General features: G+C 44.5%; 1 protein-coding gene across 2 annotated transcripts in view; it reads right to left on the bottom strand.

Annotated features, from left to right (window-relative positions):
* The window catches only part of SEC24A (SEC24 homolog A, COPII component), a 209413-nt gene that overhangs the window by 73513 nt on the left and 114320 nt on the right, over positions 1-21580 (bottom strand). For both annotated transcript variants that reach the window (XM_077473942.1, XM_077473943.1), the window contains 3 exons: positions 17154-17263; positions 16184-16296; positions 14891-15009 (listed from right to left, as the gene is read on the bottom strand). In XM_077473942.1, the coding sequence (XP_077330068.1) occupies positions 14891-15009; positions 16184-16296; positions 17154-17263 (342 nt within the window). The remainder of the gene's footprint in view (positions 1-14890; positions 15010-16183; positions 16297-17153; positions 17264-21580) is intronic.

The following is a 21580-nucleotide window of genomic DNA, read 5'->3' as shown; positions in this document are numbered from 1 at the left end:
TGATAAGGCGGCACTGATGGGTACCAATGAGATGGCACCAATGAAGCGACAGATGGGCGGCATGGATGGGCACCAATGAAGCGACACAGATGGGCACCAATGAAGCGACACTGATGGGCACCAATGAAGCGACACTGATAGGTGGCACGGATGGGCACTGATAGGCGGCATTGTAATTGAAAGTTTTGTAGGGATGGATGCCAATCAGTGCCAAACAATAATGCAAGCCAATCAGTGATGCCCATTGTGGGCACTGATTGGCATTCATTATGGGCACTGGCTGGCATCTGTGGTGGTCTAGGGGTCTTACAGACGCAAGTGAGGAAAAGCCGATCACCGGCTCTTCCTATTTACACTGTGATCAGCCGTGATTGGACATGGCTGATCACGTGGTAAAGAGTCTCCTTCGGAGACTCTTTACCGAGATCGTAGTTGCAGGGTGGCAGACTGACACCCCGCAACCACGATCACAGCGATGCGCGCCCCCGGGGGCACGCAGCGGCTCGATATCCTGATCACGTCATATGACGTCCGGTCAGGATATTAGCCACCGTCATTTTGCTATATGTGTTTGATTTGTTTCCCTCTGATCACAGTCTAGGGTACTTTTTGATTCAATTACTTTAATTGTAAGGAATATATATATATATATATATATATATATATATATATATATATATATATATATATATATATATATATATATATATATATATATATATATATATATATATATATATATATATATAGTATCTCTTCCATTGTATGTAGAATTGTCTGTGTTTACACGTGCTGATAAGTAATAAGCATAAGCATACCAACAATTAAGCTAGAAGGCCATTCTGGCCACAGGAGTGTACAGCCAGTACTCTGTAAATATGTCTTTGTTTTTCACAATGAAAAGTCATTTTGTAATGCAAAAAGCTGCTCAGCTATTTTCTCCACAATGGAGTTTTGCCTCTTTGGCCAGGACTACCTCCACCTAAGCGTGTGGAGGTTCCATGTTAAAGGTGATAGCAGGTATGGTTAGTGATCAAACTATTGATCAAAAGAGAGGAGACTAATGAAAATTTGTAGGTTCTGTATAATTAAATTCTATTTTATATGTATTGCACAATGCCCTCACTGTGCACACGGCACTAATAATGTTTTTCAGTACATGTTTTGCATTCTTTCAAGTCCGGATTAGAATTAGCCTGCCTATATAACACCCCTTGTTACCATAAACGTACAATTGTAATATTAATGTGATACCTACGTAATCATGGGTATAAAAAAACCTTTGAATGAGTCTTAATAAAGGAGAACAGTTATTTGGAAAGATGCTGAGCGTATCTTTTGTGTCTGTTCCCTACTGCAGTAGTTATTCATCTGGAACCACTAATCAATATGAGGATAGGAGTTGCCTATCTACAAAATATCCATTTCAGGTGGTGAGCTTGGCCAGCAGGGGTTACCAGGTGACCCAGAGTATCCGAAACGAGGAGCTGGACTGGACTAACAGTTAGGGTCCTTTCACACGGGGCGGATCAGTTCTGATCCGCCCCGTGGATATCCGTTTGCTCAGCGGGGATCACTCCGCCGATCCGCGCTGAGCAGGGAGATGACAGTTCCGTCTCTGCACACTGCGCAGGGACGGACCTGTCACAGCGCCGCTCTCCCCTATGGGAGATCGGATGACGACGGACCGCAGTGCCCGTCGTCATCCGATCCGATCCGCAGACGGATGGAAAAATAGCTTTTTCCTCCGTTACACTTTTTCGGATCGGAGCGGGTCGGATGTCAGCGGACATGTCACCGCTGACATCCGACGCTCCATAGACCTCTATGGAGCACCCGTTCAGGTCCGCCTGAAAAACTGACAGGCGGGCCTGAACGGGACATCAGTGTGAAAGAGGCCTAAGACTCACACATGTAATCAGACCCAGCAAGTGTCCGGGGCTGTAAATGCAGCATCCTTAGAGTTGCCTGGTCTGCTTCCATGTGTGAGTTTTACTGTTAGTATGGCTACCTCAGCAAGAACCTGGAACGCTGAAAACAGCCGATCAAATTAACTTGGCGTGCTTCATTGGTTTACCTGCCGAAGTATAAACAAACTTCTGGCCCTTCAAATGGAACCAAAAGCTCTCTATATCTCAACTATCTATATAAATATCCACTCCTTTTATAGCTCACAGGCTTTGCTAAACATGGAGCTCTGCTTCTTGAGCTGGGGAAAAAGGATCCAATGACTCTGAATACAGAGTATCCTTCTGGGTGATAAACTTCATCCTCAGTATAAAACCGGGAATAACACCACAAAAAAGTAAATACTCGGGTCTTCAGGGAGTGTGTCCTGCACTGGGTTTACAGCAGCCGATTCCTACGCCATCAATTTAACACATGTGGTTTTTCTTTGTCTCCAGCCTCCTCCAATAGAGGCAATAAGGTGGCTGGATTCAAATGTACACATTTTTCATTGTTAGATTTGTACATAAACAAAAATTCATATTTTAAACCTTTCATTAGACAAACAGTTAGCTATATTTGCTGTGCAGAATGTCGGACCATTAAAAATTAAATATTCGACCAAAATAATGTCTGTAACTTTGTCTAATAGTAACTTTGCATAAAGCTACAGCTCTGATATATCGGGGTGAACCCTTCATTACTGGGTCCAGCTTGCATAAATATAACAATGGCTTGTTTTCTATCATGCTGTTTGTAAGAACTCCAGTTTCATGTTTCAAAAAGACAACTTTTTCCTGGCAATATTATAATAAATAAGAATACCCTGCAGTCATGCAGAGATGTCCATAAACCCCAAGTATTCTTCTACTTATACCCACTGCACTTACAAGGAAAAGGGGCACACCATTTCACAATCCACACATTCTGCTTTGGATTTCAAAAATAAAAATACATAAAAACAAAAAAAGGACCAACAATATGTATGATGGACCAGAAAGCACTCGGCCATCAAAAAATATAAAACAACTGGCTGCAGGCGGCATCTATCCTAACAAGGTGTGTGGACTTGATGTGATGGGTCTGTTATATTTACATTTTATTGATTACTCTCACATCATGGACCGCACATCAAGTTATCAGACTAAGGGCCGGTTCACACTGCGGGCGATGCGAGGCGACACGACTCGCCGCAGCGTGACAAGTCGCCCCCGTTCTGTACAATGGAACCGTTCTGAGAGGAGCGACTCGAGTCGCTCCGACTCAGAAAAAAGGTTCCTGTACTACTTCTGGGCGACTTGCATTGACTTCTATACAGAAGTCATCTGCAAGTTGCCGCTGAGGTCGCGGCAGGTCGCGGCGAGGCAAGTCGGTGTCGCCTCACCTCGCCTGCAGTGTGAACCGGCCCTAAGATTTCATTTTTGTAGAAAAACTTATGTATCCCATCCATCTTGGCTTTGTTAATTATTGCAGCTGTATTCAAAATTAACAACCTCATCTTAATCTTTTTTCTTTCCACTCAATAAATGTAAAATTACAAAATTATTATCTTAATCTAAACTAATCCCATTAAACTGGATTTCATTTCCAACCAAAGGTTGTCTCAACCAGTTTCAATACATCTATATTCATTAATAAAATGAATAATTTATATTTATATATATATATATATATATATATATATATATATATATATATATATATATATATATATATATATATATATATATATATATATATATATACACACACACACACACACACACACACACACACACACATACATATACACATACATATATACATACACACACATTAGAAATGAATACTCATATGATAAATTTCAATATCACACACTAATATATATGCACAGATAAATGTCCTTAAAAGGGGGACATATTACTTAATTTTACTCAATTTCTCTCTCTCTTTTTTTTAATGCACTGTTTCCACTATCACAGGATATTTAATTTGTGTAAGACACAGTTAAATGTAACCTTCATTATACCATGTTAGGAGAACCGATTAAAAAATAATTGTGATCACATTGTTTATCATTAGATTCGTTAACCGGGCACATTTTGTTATAAATGTTTTGTCAAAAAAAAATGAAATTGGCATGGTGTCCTTCCAGCTTTTCACCAACCTCTCATCCCAGCTACATTCTTTCAGGAGAGCACAAAGGGGGGGCCACATCTGCGTACATGACACAAGCGATAGAACTAAAGGTTCCAGCATTCACAAACATACACAAATATCTCTCTGACTTTATTTTAACTTTTTTAATACTTCCTTGCTTAAACTTCCGCTTTGTTTATTTTTCTCTGATATCCTTTGCATCCAATGTATTGTAATATCATACTTCACATACTGTACCCTCTATGATCTAGACGGGCAGCCATAGTGCTCATCCCATCTTCCCTCTCTGACAACATATAAAGCATTCTGTTTTAACTCTCATTACTGTTTCTTGACTTTACTAGTTTTAGTGCCTGACCCCAAATTCATCCCACAACTTAACATCAAAAAGTCCCTTTCAGTCTAGTGTTAATTGTCACCCTTGATCCATCCTGCTCACATAGATAGCTGTTTCTCTAGCTGTATACTCTGCATGATTCTTTGTCCCTGTGGACTTTGGTGGTAAGCCAGTTACCCATTGTGGATCCCTGTCCACTTTAACCATTAATCTAGGGGCTCAGTATAGGCGGAACCGCACCTTCAGTTCATATATAGCGCTCCTCTTGCGCTGGGCATTTTTGAGGGTCTCTTACCCTTCATTCCCATACTTAATTTAATGCCCATAATGAATGGCCAGTCTTCTCTACGTGTGCCTATACCCTCTTGCCTCTAAACGACTATCTAGCAGATGTACTACATATACCTGTGAATAGCACTATTCTTCCCTTTCTTATCTCCAACACTCCGATGGACAGTAGACAGAGACAACATAACATATAACCACCAATCAATACAGTTTGATTAAGGGGAGTAAAATAGGTACCCTTTGTCCCGAAAATGCCTTACCAATCAAGGAAGTCTGATAACTCAAATGTAAGCAAAAGGCTTAGCTTAGCCGGCCGATTATCAGAAATTCCCAGATAGTCTCCAGCTCTTCGTTTCGGATACTCAGGGTCACCTGGTAACCCCTGCTGGCCAAGCTCGCCACCTGAAATTGATATTTTGTAGATAGGCAACTCCTATCCTCATATTGATTAGTGGTTCCAAATTAATAACTACTGCAGTAGGGAACAGACACAAAAGATACGCTCAGCATCTTTCCAAATAACTGTTCTCCTTTATTATGACGCATTTGAAGGTTTTTATACACATGATTACGTAGGTATCACATTAATATTACAATTGTATGTTTATGGTAACAAGGGGTGTTATATAGGCAGGCTAATTCTAACCAGGACTCGAAAGAAAGAATGCAAAACATGTACTGAAAACATTATTAGTGCCGTGTGCACAGTGAGGGCATTGTGCAATATATATATAAAATAGAATACATTTATATACAGAACCTACAAAATTTCCATTACAGATGGTATATCTTCCGAGAAGAAGATTTCCGTGCCCTCAACATAGTTGAAATCACTGAGTCCGACAGACCCCGGTTCCTCAACACCTGGCTCTCAATATCCATGCCGTTAAAGCCAGTGATAGTAAAGCAGGATGGAAAATTGGACCTCGAGATAGGAGGTCCTGTCGCAACGGCAGTTGCCAGGGAGTGTCTGCCACCAAACGCACCAGATCTGCGTACCAAGGACGCTGAGGCCAATCTGGGGCAACCAGTATTACTGGGATCCCCTCGGCGAAGCGGACGTGGCAACAGTTTCAGTAGAGGAAAGGCGTAAATCAGCTGGTACTGATCCCACGGAGCCACCAGCGAGTCTGCCCACGGATCTCTTGTCCTGGTCACGAATCTTGGCACCTTCTGATTGAGACAGGAGGCCAATAGATCCACATCTGGTGTTCCCCACTTCAGGCACAGCAGCTTTAATGTCTCTGGATGCAATGCCCATTCTCCTGGGTCCAGCATCTGTAAACTTAGATAGTCCACATGCCAGTTCTCCACTCCCAGGATGTAAATGGTTGACAGGGCCAGTACGTGCCGCTCTGCCCACCGAAGTATGTGAGCGAACTCCCAAGCAGCGGCTGAGCTTCTTGTTTCCCCTTGGTGATTTACGTACGCCACAGCCGTGGCGTTGTCCGACAGTATCCTGATCGGACGCCCTTGAAGACTCACCGACCATGTGTGGAGACAAAGCCTGATCGCTCTCAATTCGAGCAGATTGATCGGCAACTCGGATTCTTTAGTCAACCAGAGGCCCTGAGCCGACTGAACCCCCATCACTCCACCCCAGCCGGATAGACTGGCGTCCGAAGTGATCACCGTCCATTTCAGAGGAAGAAACAATTTTCCGGACTGAATCACCGGGGACCTCAACCACCAGATCAGAGAGTCCCTGACTGGCTGGCTGACCTGGATCTGTTGATCTAGGGACAACTGAGATTTGTCCCGTTTTAACAAGATCTCTTTCTGCAGAACTCTGGTGTGGAACTGGGCGTAGGGTACTGCCTCGAAGGAGGATACCATGAGCCCCAGTTCTCGCATGCAAAACCGGAGCAACGACCACTTGTGGTTCATCAGTAGTTTGACCGTGGATCTGAGAGTCTGCAATTTGTCTGAAGGGAAAAATAAACTCTTGCTTCCCTGGAGTCCAACAGCAAACCTAGGTACTCCAGATGCTGGGTCAGTACAATCACCGACTTCTTTAGATTCAACAGCCACCCAAAATTCTTGCAGGCCCTGCATGGTGATCGCCACATCCTCCTCTAATTCTGAGGCAGAAGATGCTCTCAGGAGGAGATAGTCTAGGTAACACACGATCGCGATCCCACGTTGTCGCAGCAACGCCAATACTGGAGCCAGTAATTTGGTAAAGACTCGGGGGGCTGATGCCAGGCCAAAAGGAAGAGCCACAAACTGGTAGTGGGCTTACCCGACTGCCAAACGCAGAAATTTTTGATGCCGAGGGCAAATGGGTATGTGCAGGTAAGCATCCTGGATGTCCAAGGATGCCAGGAAGTCCCTTTGATGGAGTGCAGCGACTACTGAGCGAACTGATTCCATTCTGAATCTCTGCACTTTTACAAAGGAGATTGGACATACCCCTTCCTTCTTGGGAACCACAAACAGAAAACAGATTTGAGAAGAACCCCTGGAAGAGTTCCAATTCCGGTACAATCACCCCCTGATTCAGCAAGTCCCTTACCGCCCCTAACGGGGGCCTCCCGGTGAACCGGGGACATGGGTATGCTGGAGGGGGAAGAATCTGTTTGGCGGCCAAGAGAGAAACTATCTTGTAGCCTGTGGAAATCAGATCACAGACCCATTGGTCGGATAACCGGGAGGTCCACCGGGCTGCAAACTCCCGAAAACGACCCCCCACAAAAAAAGTGGGTGGAGACAAACCTCCATGCGGTAGCACTTTTGTTTACAGGCTTGCGGTTCCAGGGATGATTGACCGTCCGTGGGCATCCTGTCGAAGCACCGGGCGGACGAGAAAGTCGCTTGTGAGAGACCCCAGCTTGCGGCGAGGCTCCTTAGCCTTCCTGGCCTGTGGGAGTAGTGTACTCTTACCAGTGGCATTCTTAATAATGTCATCCACGAGGCTTTGTAGAGCCACTCGCCAAGGAAGGAAAGATCCGTCAGGGCTTTTTTGCATGCCTGGTCAGCAGACCAGCATTTCAGCCAAATGAGGCACCTCAGCACCACAGCCGACACTGAAGCCTTGGATAACAGAGGGAGAGTATCCAGGGCCTTGTCACAAATGTACTTAAGGCCTTGCACTAGTTGGTCTGCTAGCTCCACGCAGACAGGGGAGGCATTCTGCTCTCCCAATTCGCGGTGCAAAAGTTTTGCCCACTCAGTCAGTGTCTGTGACACCAGTGCAGAAGCCAGTACAGGTCGGACTGCTGACCCCACAAACAAACAAGGAACGAGCCACCGCCTTGGCCTTCCTGTCCGTTGGATCCTTGAATGCAGGAGTCCCCTCAACCGGGATCGTGGTTACTTTATTTAACCTAGATACTGGGGGGTCCACGACCAGAAGAGCCAACTACTTTTTGATAAGGCTTTCCTAAAAGGGGTAATGCACCGCCAAATTTTTGGGGACCGAAAAGGTCCGTTGCGGGCGACCCCATTCCCTGTAGATGAATTTGTCAAAATAAGTCAAATACGGGAACACCTGGGCAGGAACTTTGGAGCAAGTTTGGGGTGTTTTACCTACACCACTTAGTTTCTGGAAGCGCTCCCAAGCCCTTTAACCAACTGCAGGAAGAGTTTGCACTACCATACAACATGCACTTTCAATACATGCAGATTAGGCATGCGATTAATGCACAATTCCCTCGGGGAGCATACCCACATCCCACCCCGAACAATTTTATCTGTGGCTAAGAGTGAGGATCCCAAGGGCCTCATTTCGTCATATTATGATATGCCATCTGCCCCAATCGCCTCCAAGATCGCATATGCCCCGAAGGTGAGCTGGGAGAGGGACCTAGATCAAATGACAGATGAAGAATGGGAAGAAGCGCTTGAGACGTGCAAGGAGGTGTCTCCCAAATTATCAGATAGAATGTCCCAAATTTATATACTGCATAGGGCTTACCTCACCCAGATTAGAATAGCAAAATATAAACCCGAGTTCCCCCCTAACTATCCAATGTGCAATGTGACCACAGGCACCTTTTTTCATCTCATATGGGCATGCCCTTTGTTACAAGTGTTCTGGGTACAGGTGGTGAATTTTCTGCATGACAATATGGGCGCACCTGTTGGTCTGGATCCCAAACAATGCTGGTTGGGTGAAACTTTGTTCGCTGTGAGAAAGCTCATCGCCAGGCAGTGGATGAGATCTACACCACCTAACATTAGCGGAGTGGAAAGCTGACATTAACCTGACTTTGCCATACAAAAAGTGTATTTACATCAATAGGGGGTGCCCATTCAAATATAATAAAGTGTGGGACAGCTGGCTGAATGATTCTGATACCTGCATATAGCCATAGTTCGACCCCGCCATTTCCAAGTGCATAAATCTGCTGTTGGTTTGATATCCATAGTGCTGAATGCTACAAGGGCTATAATGGTTAGATACAAATCCATATTCAATGCTGAATATACTATAGAATGCAAAATGTAGGTACTCTGCTGTACACTATGTTTTTGATATCTGTGCTTTACTTCAATAAAACGTTGTTAATTGAAAAAAATAATACGGGAACACCTTAGGTGAACGTGCTGGTTTGTGGGACCCAAAAGGGACCGGTACATCAGCAGAGGGATCTGCTGGCTCCTGAATCTTCAGGGTTCACAGCTGTGACAAGTGCTCCAACAACCGCTTTGTCGTGCCCGGACCCGAATTGGGAATCATCCTCACTGTCCGAACGGTCCTGGTCAGCCACGTCTGATAGGTCGGAGCAGGGGTCACCAGCCACAGCAGGGCCCTGAGTCTGCATCAGAGCTCTCCCCAGAGGACGGGGGGTGACCCGGTTGCTATAGCCTGGATTTCGGGGGTTAGGAACACCAGTTTCTGAAGCCATGCTGACCCTAGCCTGTCTGCCACCTGCGAGGGGACTTAGGACAGTGAAGGTCCCACCCTCCTGCTGCCGCCACAAGGGGGGGTGGGGGTAGGGGGGTACTTAGCGCTAGACTCACCAACCTGGGGCGTTCTGTGAATGCCAATAGCAGTGCCTGTAGTCCCTAGGGCAGTGATGGCGAACCTTGGCACTCCAGATGTTTTGGAACTACATTTCCCATGATGCTCATGCACTCTTCAGTGTAGGCGAGCATCATGGGAAATGTAGTTCCAAAATATCTGGGATGCCAAGGTTCGCCATCACTGCCCTAGGAGGTTTCCAGTTGCAGAGAGGAGAAAACTGTCAGCAGCAGCACCTATAAACAGAGGTGAAACGTTCTGCAGAGCCAGCTTCAGCGTTCAGCAAAGAGCCATCCTGCGTCCTGTACACACAGTGGACACAGGAACCAGCAAGTGAGAGCACATGTAATGCTGCCCCAAGAGAACAGCGGTGAAAAAAGCGCTCAGGCTTCAAGAAAATGGCCGCCAATGCAACTAATAGGAGATACTTAAGAAGATGGCTGCTGAAGCTCACCAGGGGAATACAGGCTTTCCCACATCCAAGATGGCAGTCTGACAGCACCATGCGGTGACAGAACAAAAAATAGAAACGTGCTGCCTACCTACAGCCAGAACAACCTCCACAAACACTTTTTGGGACCCCACCCAGACCGGGACAAGGACCAACGCCAGCCGCACAGAGCCCCCATAGGTGAGAAAACAGTGAACACACACACACCGCCCGCAGCGCATGCAGCCACCCACCTCAGAGGGGGAGAAGGAGAGAAGATAGGGAGGTGAGGTGGCCCCCGAATCTACCCTCCAGGGAATGCCCAGCCGCTCACCCCACTGAGGCAGGGAGAGCCGTACTTACCAGTCCTGAAGAGCTGGGAGACATTCCATCACAGACCTACTCCTGCGCAGTTACAGGGTAGCTGTTTGCTGTATTACTGTGGTCCAGACAGCAGTAGCCTGGTCATATGTATACCCCGGAGCACTGAAGCTCACCAACCAACTCTGGAGCTGAGGCATGTCGTGGCCAACCGAGCCTTAGCTGCGGCCTGCTCACGCTCGATGGCCGGACTGGGGAGACTACAAGGGTATCATTAACCAGCCTGTCACCCAGCAGTTGATTAAAGATCCTGGGATTTTCTATCTTGCGCAAAAAACAGCAAACCTGCAGCAAAAACATGGGCCCAGAGGGCCAGCAGGGTTCCTAGGTCATTTTCCTTACTAGGAAAAATAAAAACTGAAGCTGCTGGGGGCAGCGAGGAGGGTTGATAGAACAGGGGCCGCCCCCCTGGGGCGGGATTAAAAGTTCTGTGTACTGTGTAACAATTTTGCCTAGTTCTCCTAATGGCAGGCTATACAACCCATTTAGTTACAGAGCGGAGCTGTGTCGGTTGGCGAATATAACCGAAAACACAGACCTATGGGCCCGCAGGGTTCCTAGGTGTATTTCCTTCACTAGGCAAAATAAAACAGGCTGCTAGGGCAGACTGTGGGTATTGTAGCCTAGGGACCGCCCCATGGGCGGAACTAAAAGTTCTGAAGCGTTTTATTACAACTTTGCCCAGTAATCTCCAGTGATAGGGCTAACAACCCATTTTGTTACAGAGAGGAGCTGTGTCGGTTGGTGAATATAAGAGAAATACCCTTTAAGAGAAGCGTTCGCAAGCAAAACCTTGTTTCTTCGGACACGAGGCCTGGGTACCATCCATTTAGCCCATGAAAGGACATTAAAACGGATCTGGTCAGCATGGCTAGCCCCAGCAGGGTAGCTTCCAGTGGAGCTCAGTACAGCACATCTTTACCCATGGCCAACACCTTAGACACTGGTGAAAAAAAAAAACTGACCCCCCCCCCCCAGTAGTGGGAGGGGTTATATACGTGTTATACATGTGTCCCCTGATGTAAGAAAAGAAATACCCTTTAGTGGACTGTATCTATGATCAGCCCCAAGTACTGCAATCTCCTTGATGGTTTTCAGGAGGATCTTACGAAGTTGAGGATCCAACCCAAGTATTCCAGGTAGCCGACTGCGGTAACCAGACCTTGGTTTAAACAGACTACCTATTGATCAATCAAGAGTAGATGGGCTAAGTAGGCTAGTATCGTTATACTTTGAGCCCTTAACCTGGCTAAAAGGAGGGGCCAGGATCTTTATACACACTCAAGGTGCAGTAACTAGCCCGAAAAAGTAGAGCTACAAACTGGAAAATTAAGATTTTCTACCTCAAATTGTAGAAATTCCTGGTGAGCGGGGAAGATCGGCACATTGAGATAAGCATCCTTGATGTCGATAGACACCAGAAGTTCTCCCCCCTGTAGGAAGGAGACTACTGATCGGATAAATTCCATGCGGAGAGAAACACTTATTTTTCTCTGGATCCTTAGGAAATTAGAATTTGATCTGGGGGAAAAAAAAAAAAAAAAACACAAGGAGAGTGGAACTCTTGTAACCACAGACTGAAGCTATTGAGGAAGTCCCCCATTCATCTTCCTGTCAGATCCATGAGAACTGCAGAAGAATTCCCCTATTGAGCTAGCGGGGCACCTCCTGATAAGGAGGCTACAGCATCTTGTAGGTTTTCCTCCCCCAAGACCTCTTTTTTGTCCCTAGGGTTAACTCTGAGGATTACTTATTGAGCCTGATGGTCGGAAGCAATCATGACTGCCTGGAGGCTGATGCCCCTGGCACAAGAAGGAGCTTTTAAAAATGAAAATATATTTACTCCTTTACTTAAAAGGAAAAAGGGGGGTACTTTTCCCACTAGAATTTGGATGAATTATCCAAACATCCTCAAATAGCTGTTCCACCGCAAAAAAAGGCTAGCCAGGAGTTTCTGCATGGTAAAAGGAAGTTTATCCTCTGCTAATGTGCGTTCCTGCACTCATGCGTTTAGCCATTTGTGTTTAGCAACAATGTGCACAGAACCGTGTATAGCACCTGGTATTCCCAGGCTGTACAGGTACAAACCGCTGTAGGCATCTCAGCAGTTGTGCGTTTGGCTAGATTATAAGACAGCAACTGCATGAGGAACTCACAAGCAATAATTGCAAGCATAAAGCTACCAAAATTTGGGGCCTGCTGAGCAGGATAACTCGAACACCTGTTAAACTGGCCTCAACGATTAAACAATTACGGTCAGCCAGGATGCTCAATCTGCCAGAGAAAAAAAGTTATGTTTTTTTAACAGGAATTCCAACTTTATTCGTTGAATGCCCAAGCATTTGAGCATTGTCTGCCAAATAACAGCTCTTATTCACAGAGGATATACTGCGATAATTGCTAGTATACCATACTTGGTAAATTTCCTCCACCATAGGATAAAGTGTAAAAACTTTCTTAGGAGGAAAACATTTATCTGGGAGATCTTCTCAGATACAAAAAAGGCTTTTCCGACAATAAAAGGACAGGAAAAAGCATGCACAGTCTGAGGAGGCTTTAACAAACCCAAACACTCAGTTAAGGGAGCATAAATGTGGAGTGGACCATTCAGCAAGACATTGAAGCCAGCTGGTTCTCCCACATTTAACACCTCAGAAGAGGAGTCATCAGCCTCACAACGGTCCCCTGAGCTGATTCGTGTTCTCCTGCCCCTAGGTTCCCCCGCTTAAGGGTCCTGGGCCATGAAAGAGAACCTGTGCAATTAAAGTCGCTAAATTTATTTTTTATGTTTTTAAACCCACCATGGCTGAGGGAAAAAAAGAACCTTTGGTAAAATACACAGGGGCTGCAGTGTTGAAAACTAAACATTTCATGACCCTGATGTTCACTCCTCCACAGGGGAGGATGGCATCTGTAGAGATGAGTGGGCTTACCAGAGATAGAGGGGGACTCCTTTAGCTCTATTTCTGGGGGTGTTTTAACCCCCCTTATGACTTTAGCCCAATGTACAAAGCAGATGTACCATCAGAAGAAATCGCATGCACTGCCTGAGCAATAGTTCAGTTTCAACACCACTATTAAGGCTCAGCCTGATGCAGCAGTAAATGTGTCAGAGGAAAAAAACCTGTGTCACTAAATAATCTTAAATGCCACTTTTGCTCGTGCCCCTCCATAGTTTTACAAGATACAAATGGAGATTCTTTTAAAAACAAACCCTCCCACGCTGGACGCCAACGCCACGCTAAACCCTACCCTCCCCGCATCTTTTCCGTGCGGGGGGGGGGGGGGAGAGACGGTAAGCAGCGAACGGTGTGACATCTGCAACTTTTTTTAAACGAAAAAATTGCAGCGCTTCTTCCCTAAAGAGGAGGCACAGGGGGCATCTGTGGAGTGAGAACCGCCCCCCCCCCACCCCAGTCTTACCAGAGGTCTATCATTCGGCCGGAGGAAGAAGCATCTTCAAAACACAGCATGGCTCTGAGAAGTATGAGATGTGAGTACTCAACATAGCCCCCCCAGTGGTCCAATGGTGACACATAGGCATGACAGCATTTACTAAATTTAAAGGAGACATTTCATAAGAATTTTTTTTTTATTTCTTAGAAGCCTCCACTTACCTTTCCCGCCGCAGGGTTTTCTGTGGTAAACCAACAGACCCAATCTTCACCCTTCACGGTGGGCTCTGTTAAACCTTCAGGAGCTGGGAATCCTAAAAGGAAACCCCACAATCCTGCGCCAGCACCCTGGCAGTAAAAACTTTAAGACCTTAATACCGAAAAGTACTGCATCCCAGGGTCCAGCTTCCCAAAGGAGAGCATTCACATGCAAAAACCTTGTTTCTTCGGATACGAGGCCGGGGGACTATTCAATACGACCAAGATTAGACACCCTGAATGGATCCATCTGCATAGCCAGTCCCAGCAAACATTGCTCCAGTGGAGCTTAGCACAGCACATCTTCACTCGTGACCAACACCGTATAGACACAAAAAAAAACAAGGTGCTCTCACCAGTGGGGTGCACTTTTTAATCTAGAACGTGCCAGTGTCCATCACCTGAAGGTGGCCTATAACCACATAGTAACTACTATTGCTCTGTGTCCCCTGATACATGAAAAGAAACTAACAGTTTTGCTAACTTATAGTAATGTCCTCCTCCTGCAGCATTATAAACACATAACACAAAGCCTATTCCTCGTTGACTCGCTTTAGGACTACATTTTTACGTTCATCATTTCTAGTCGAGATGTTAAATGATTAGGCAGACCTGTAGGAAATCCGAAACAAAATTAGACTTGCCCACAGGAATAATAAACTACTACCGTATAGAGGTAGTAGTGCCACTATACACATTAGACTGACGGCAGAAAAAAAGAAAAAAAAGGATTTGCACAAAGTACTTACCATCAATGTCTGATACCACTAACATTTGGGGTTGCGACAGGCCTTCCTGTAAGCTGTAGAAATGGATCGTGCTGTCATATGTAATGAAAGCTATTTTTGTCCGTGTATTGCCTGGAAGCCTGTAAATGGTTACAAATATTACTGGTGTTAATTTGTTATTGGTATTTATAAAAGACAAGGTTGGCTATTGTAATTCACGATTTACTGTAAATGTTTCTATGGATATGCTGTGACTGTAGAGACATTAAATAAAAACAAGCACCGCTGCCTCAGACTGCTGATCAAATGAATTTTGGAGAGAGATTTGTCATTACTGTGCTGTTCACCTGAGGACTTGCTTGGAGAGGAAGATGCATCCAACTACCTGCAGTAAAAAAGGATTCTCCCTGCTTTTGGTAATTTAGTATCTGGATCAGTGTTTTCTGCACCTCTCCTGCTGCTTCTTCGTCATCACTCAGCCTGTCAGTAATGGGGAACAGAGCAGCTGCATATAGGCACTTGCTGCCCTCATTTTGCTTTTTTTTGTCACTCTTCTACAAGTCCAATTTAAATTGTATCTGTAGCAATTGTTTTGAATGTTTCTAAAAACTACTAGTATTTACACTTGTGAATGATTCATAGTGATCACAAGGTACAAGACAAGAGCTGTTAAATGCAAAGAAACTTTCAGACTATTCACAACAGGGGAAGCTCCCCTTCCTCCCTTGCGAATGGTCAGAATGTTTGTTAACATAGCAGGAAAGAGGCTTAGCAGATAAAAGTGAAGTTGGGTTCCTAAAGTGCCTCACACCACCAATGATGATGGGATCTTTGTGTTTTAAAGGTGATTGTGGTAGTGGTGGGAAGAGGCGGATATCTTTTTACATTAGAGATAAAAAGGTAAATGTAAGCAAACCCATTTTTTGGACATTTTCCCTTTATATAGTAAAAAATAAACACCACCAAAAGAAAGCCAACTAAAAAATTTTTTAAGAAATATTACATATGAAATTTGCGTACAGTGTGGCATAGCCATGTAATTGTCAGGAAATCTATCATATCATTGCAAACTGAAAATTGGCCTAGTAATGAAGGTTAGAACTGATTTAACCCCACCCAAAAAAAAAAAAAAAAAGAAGAGGGGGGTTAAGAAAGGGCCCTAACTAATATAAAAAGAACCATGACTCTGAAATTGTAATGATACATTTTTGTAATCTAAACAGTTGTGCAACCATGCAGCAGGATGATTCAAAATGTTTTTTTTGTTTTTTTAATAGACTTTAATTCTTTGGATACATTTGTGTGTAAACCTACCATTCCAGATTGTCAAGCAAGGTCTGACATACAGTGTTCAAATATCCAGTCTCTATTGCATTGTGGGACACATCAAACATGAACAGATATACTGGAGGCTGAGGAGGCCGAAGCTTTAAAATACAAAACAAACAGAAAAAGATAAAATTTTACCAAATAGCCTGATATGACAAAATGTAAGCACATTCTGAAAAGGTGTAATCAACGTATTTCCTTTTATTATAGCTGTATATATTGTTTGATTATGTGTATTTTCAAAAATAAAGCCAAGAAGCTAGTTCTTTTAGCCTTTAACACAAGCTAGTTACCAAGGTAGATTGTATACTGAAGAAAGTGGAAATTGGTTGCATACCATGGAAGGAAAAACTTATGTAGAATAGTTTACTTTATTGCCAAAGGACATAGACAGGAAGTTACATTGTTCATAACACGAGTTATCCGTGTGAAACCGGTCTACCAATGTTCTTGGAACATCCTGTCTATGTCCTTTGGCAATAAAGTTAACTATTCTACAGAGATTTTTCCTTCCATGGTGTGCGACCAATTTTCCTTTTCTTCATTTACCATTGACGGTGGTGAGGCAGGGCCAGCACCATCGAGGTAATCTTTATCCACAGTCTGAGCGGTGTTGCACTCTTTCTAGATTATATACGGGACACCACTATTCCTGATCAATTTTCAATATAATATGGTAATCCTCACAAAACACATGAACGTAGAAATACATAAAAATGCATCACAGACACACAGAGAACTATAAAGCCACAAAAAGGCCTGTGCAAATAAATTGTTCACAGTACAATGTTATTGCTGAAACGTAAAAAGTATGACTTCTGGAGCTAGTGAGGATATAACAGTATTACCAAAATAAACTGTATGGAAAGTGACAAGGTATACTTGTTTAAGAATGTTAATGTACTTTTTTTTAGGGTGGCCCTCCACTTTAAGCTAGTAATGTAGTTACACTCACCATATATTCTGATGGTGCCATGAATTCAATTGTGGCATTCTGGACCTCTGGTCTTTTGTGTGGTTCGCCATAAGCTCTTGTTACAGGATTGTACATGAATTCTTCAGGCACTAGGTTAATAAAGATACAGAATATAGTAACCCATTATAGTTCTGATCTAACCAACTACATATACATTATTAGGTTATACTGTATACACATGCAGAATATCATCAAAAATGTGCCAGTGTTTTTGCGGAAGAGAGAATGCATCAAAATTTCTTTATAATTTGGTGCTTGAAGCTGGAACTAACCAAAAATGTGCGATTTCAATAAATTCACTCATAGGACCACCTACTGGTGAAATCATATCTGTATGGTCATTTTAAAATACTGGGTGTTCTATAGCAGGGGTCTCCAAACTACGGCCTGAAGACTACATCCTGTCTGCCAAAAGATTTTATCCGGCCCGCAGCATCTGATGTGTTAGAGGGCTTATGATGTAAACGAGGAATGCTAACGCATACTTGGGGAGAAGTAGGTTGGTTGGCATTTAGGAGGACTACAGCTATTGAATCTGCCATCTGTTTTGGCTTGCCCGTGGTCATATCTTTCCATCTTATGTAGGCATTGTAAAGCTGGTCTTGTCATTTGCCCTAATCCCCCTTCCTTTTAGGGCCACGCCTGTTGAGGCTGCCTTTTTCTCTCTCCTAACTGGGTATCATAAAGTGCCATCTTGTGGTTAAACAAACACTTTTGTAAATTATGATCTCACCTTGAGGTCTTCTGATTAAGCAATTTTTGGCAAAACATGTTGAGATCTGCTCTCCACCCCATGGACATATAACATCTGAGCAATAAGGAATTAATATTCTGTTCTCTTATAAGTATAACACTTATCATCCTTAACCACTTCAATACAGGGCACTTATACACCTTCCTGCCTAGACCAATTTTCAGCTCTTAAACATTTTCAATGACAATTGCGCGGACATTTGATGCTGTACCCAAACAACATTTTTCAAATTTTTTTACCCACAAACAGAGCTTTCTTTTGGTGGTATTTGATGGTCACCTCTGGGGTTTTTATGTTATGCGCTACAAATAAAAAAAATTTAAAATAAAAAGAACATTTTCTTCGTTTGTTACAAAACTTTGTAAATAAGTAAGCTTTCTCCTTCACCGATGGGCACGGATAAGGCTGCACTGGCTGGCACGGATGAGGTGGCACTGGTGGGCACTCAGAGGCGGCACTGATCAGAGGCGCTGGAAGGCATCACTGATGGGCACAGAGTGTCATCCATAATAGGCAATGGTTGTCATCCCTAGTGGGCTTAGGTCATGGGTGGGAAATCCCTGTAAGTCATGAGTTGTCTGCCTTGCCAATTAGTGCAGAGCCCTCCCGTCAGGAGAGCAGCCAATCGGCTCTCCTCTACTCGTGTTCGTCAGCCTGAGTAAAGCAAAAACCGATGCACGGCTTTTCCCTTTTTACACTGTGATCAGCTGTGACTGGAAACAGCTGATCACGTGGTAAAGAGCCTCCATCAGAGCCACTCTACCTAGGTTGGAGATGCTGCTTTCTTCTATTACCAAGTTCTGTTTTCATTTACAAAATTTATTTTTTGCAGCCTACAAATCTTTGTAACATATAAGACGTACGGAAAAGATTGCAGACCCCTGCTCTATACTATTATTGTATCTGAAAGACTGAACTTTAGTCATTAAGCAATTAAAAAGGAGGGGAATGTATCAAAACTGGAGCAGCCAAAATTTGGACCAGTTGTAAATGTCAAACAGATGCCATCTTTCATTTTCAAAGCTTAAAGTGGTGTTGCCACCAAAAAATAAAAAGTTGTTTAAAATTCTTTAAAAATAAAAAAAATATGAAAACAAAAAAAAAATTTTTTACTCACCTCTAAATACCTGTTGCTAGGGGGGGGCGTGGCTAACCGCCGAGCAGGATGGACGTCTGACTCCTCAGCTCCCGCACCGACCGGACTATCGACCGGAGCATCGCCGTACAGAGCACACGTACGAACTCCTTAACACGACCGGGTGACTACCGTAGAGCCCAGCTATGCCTCAGACGAACCGAAAGCGGAAGGAATACCGGACGCCGAAGAAATTGACCGATTATTTTACTCAGCCGCCTGACACAGAAATCCAAGATGGCGCCCGCGGCCCTGTCAGAAAACCTTCGGATTACACTGACCTCTGATGCGGACGAATCTGCAATATCCATCCAGCAGCACTCCCCTGCAATATCTCCACAGAATTCTCCCTCTTCAGCCAGTAACAGCCCTGCCAAAGCGCGGATGCGAATGGATTCTGCGGGGCCTAACTCTGAGGTAAGCCCTGCATCCATCTTACCCACACGCCAGCCCTCAGCTATTGCGGCCTTCCCCACATCAGACCAGCCTGTCCTGGACACTACTATGAAGGAGATGCTCATCTCCTTGCAATCCTCTATACATAATGAATTATCATCCATGTTTACCCAGTTTTCATCTCATATGCTACATATGGGGCAAAAAATCCAACGTATTGAACACCATATGAGTGACCTGACTATTACGGTTAATGACCTAGTGGATGCCCAAGACCACACACATGACGAACAAAAATGGATGAAATCCAAAATGGCGGACCTCGAAGACCGCTCTAGACGTAATAACGTCAAGATCAGGGGTATCCCCGAATCGGTATTACCTCATGACCTTAACACCTACGCCAGGAAAATGATCTCAACACTGCTACCTGACCTGTCACCGATGGAGACCATTATTGACCGCATACACCGCATCCCTAAGCCGTCGCACTTGGCTGACACCATACCCAGGGACGTCCTGATGAGGGTGCACTTCTATCATGCTAAAGATCAGCTAATGTTCAAGTCCCGGCATATGAATAGGCTACCCGAACCATTCTCTGATCTACAACTATTTGCGGATCTGTCTCAACACACCAGACAACTGCGCAAACAGCTGATAACGATTACCAAACCGCTGTTCAACCACAAAATCCCCTATCAATGGGGTTACCCGACTAAAATCATTGTAACCAGGAATGGGTCTAAACACATTATTACATCAGTCCCTGAGGGCATAAAGCTTCTACAACAATGTGATATTCTCCCGGAAGAGCCTGCCGTACAGTCCAACAACCGCAGAGGGCCTTCTCCGCCTCTATACCCTAAACAACCGCCTAATGCCCGCTGAATCTTTACTGCTGGCGATGCTCACCCGCTTCAATTCATGTTCTGCACCACATTACTCCGGTTGGTGCCCTGCTCGGGATGTGTTAACCATAAACTTTCACCCCGTATAGTTTCAACAGCCTAGTGTTTTTTTTTTTGGCTGTTCTACACTACAGTATTAATTACCTCTTTATTGTTCTGCCTACCACTACCGAAGTACTAATTTCTACCCTTTCCTTCCACTGCTCCTGCTTCTCCTCTTCCCTGGTTTGCCTCTGTTTTGAGAACTGCACCTGCTCTGGCTACAGGAACCCGCATCCGGACACCATCTGACATCTTATAGAGAATCTCACTCACTGTAAGTACCTACCACCACGCCTGACATCTGCACCTGACCTGCACAATGCCGAAATTTCTATCCCTTAACACTAAAGGACTTAACCACCCAGCGAAGAGATCCTCCATGTGGAGGACCGCTCTCCAATCCAAATGTGATGTCCTCTGCCTCCAAGAGACCCACTTCAAAAAGCTAGACAGCCCCCATTGTTCCAATCGCCATTTTCCTCACATCTTTCAATCCTCAGGACCTGACAAACGTAATGGGGTTATGATAGCGGTAAAAGACACTGTCACCTTCACCCTCCACAATAGCATGGAGGACGAAGATGGAAGATATATAGCCCTAGATTGTACCCTCAACAAAACCAGATATACTATCGTAAACGTCTACTCTCCCAATACTGGCCAAATTAAATTCCTCTCTAGACTGATGAACAAGCTTAACAAGTTCCGACAGGGATGTCTCATTGTCTGTGGGGACTTTAACATAGTTCCAGATAATTTCATGGATGCCTCCTCCCGTTCCTCCAGGCTATCCTCCCCTATGACTACCTTCATACGGAACAACAACTTATACGACATCTGGAGATGCCAACATACCACCGAAAGAGACTACTCCTTTTTCTCCCACAGACATAACTGCTACACGAGAATTGACTACTTCCTTGTAGATAAATGGACGCTGACCAACTCCACCGAATCAGGCATTGGTACGATCACTTGGTCGGACCACGCTCCGATCTCACTCACTGTCACCGATCATCTGAACTCCCCACGGCATACGGTATGGAGAGCGAATGCGGACATCATTCACTCCCCGGAACACTCCTTGTACATACGTAACCAGCTTGAAGAGTTTTTTACCCTTAATACTGGCTCAGTCTTTTACTTAGTAATACTGTCCTCTGGAATG

The sequence above is a fragment of the Lithobates pipiens genome, unplaced genomic scaffold (genome assembly GCF_037356315.1).
Source record: "Lithobates pipiens isolate NorthernLeopardFrog02 unplaced genomic scaffold, aLitPip1_a1.2 Scaffold_8, whole genome shotgun sequence".
In the NCBI taxonomy this organism is placed as follows: Eukaryota; Metazoa; Chordata; class Amphibia; order Anura; family Ranidae; genus Lithobates; species Lithobates pipiens.
The sequence above is the reverse complement of the archived record's forward strand: the minus strand, read 5'-3'. Positions and strand labels throughout refer to the sequence as shown.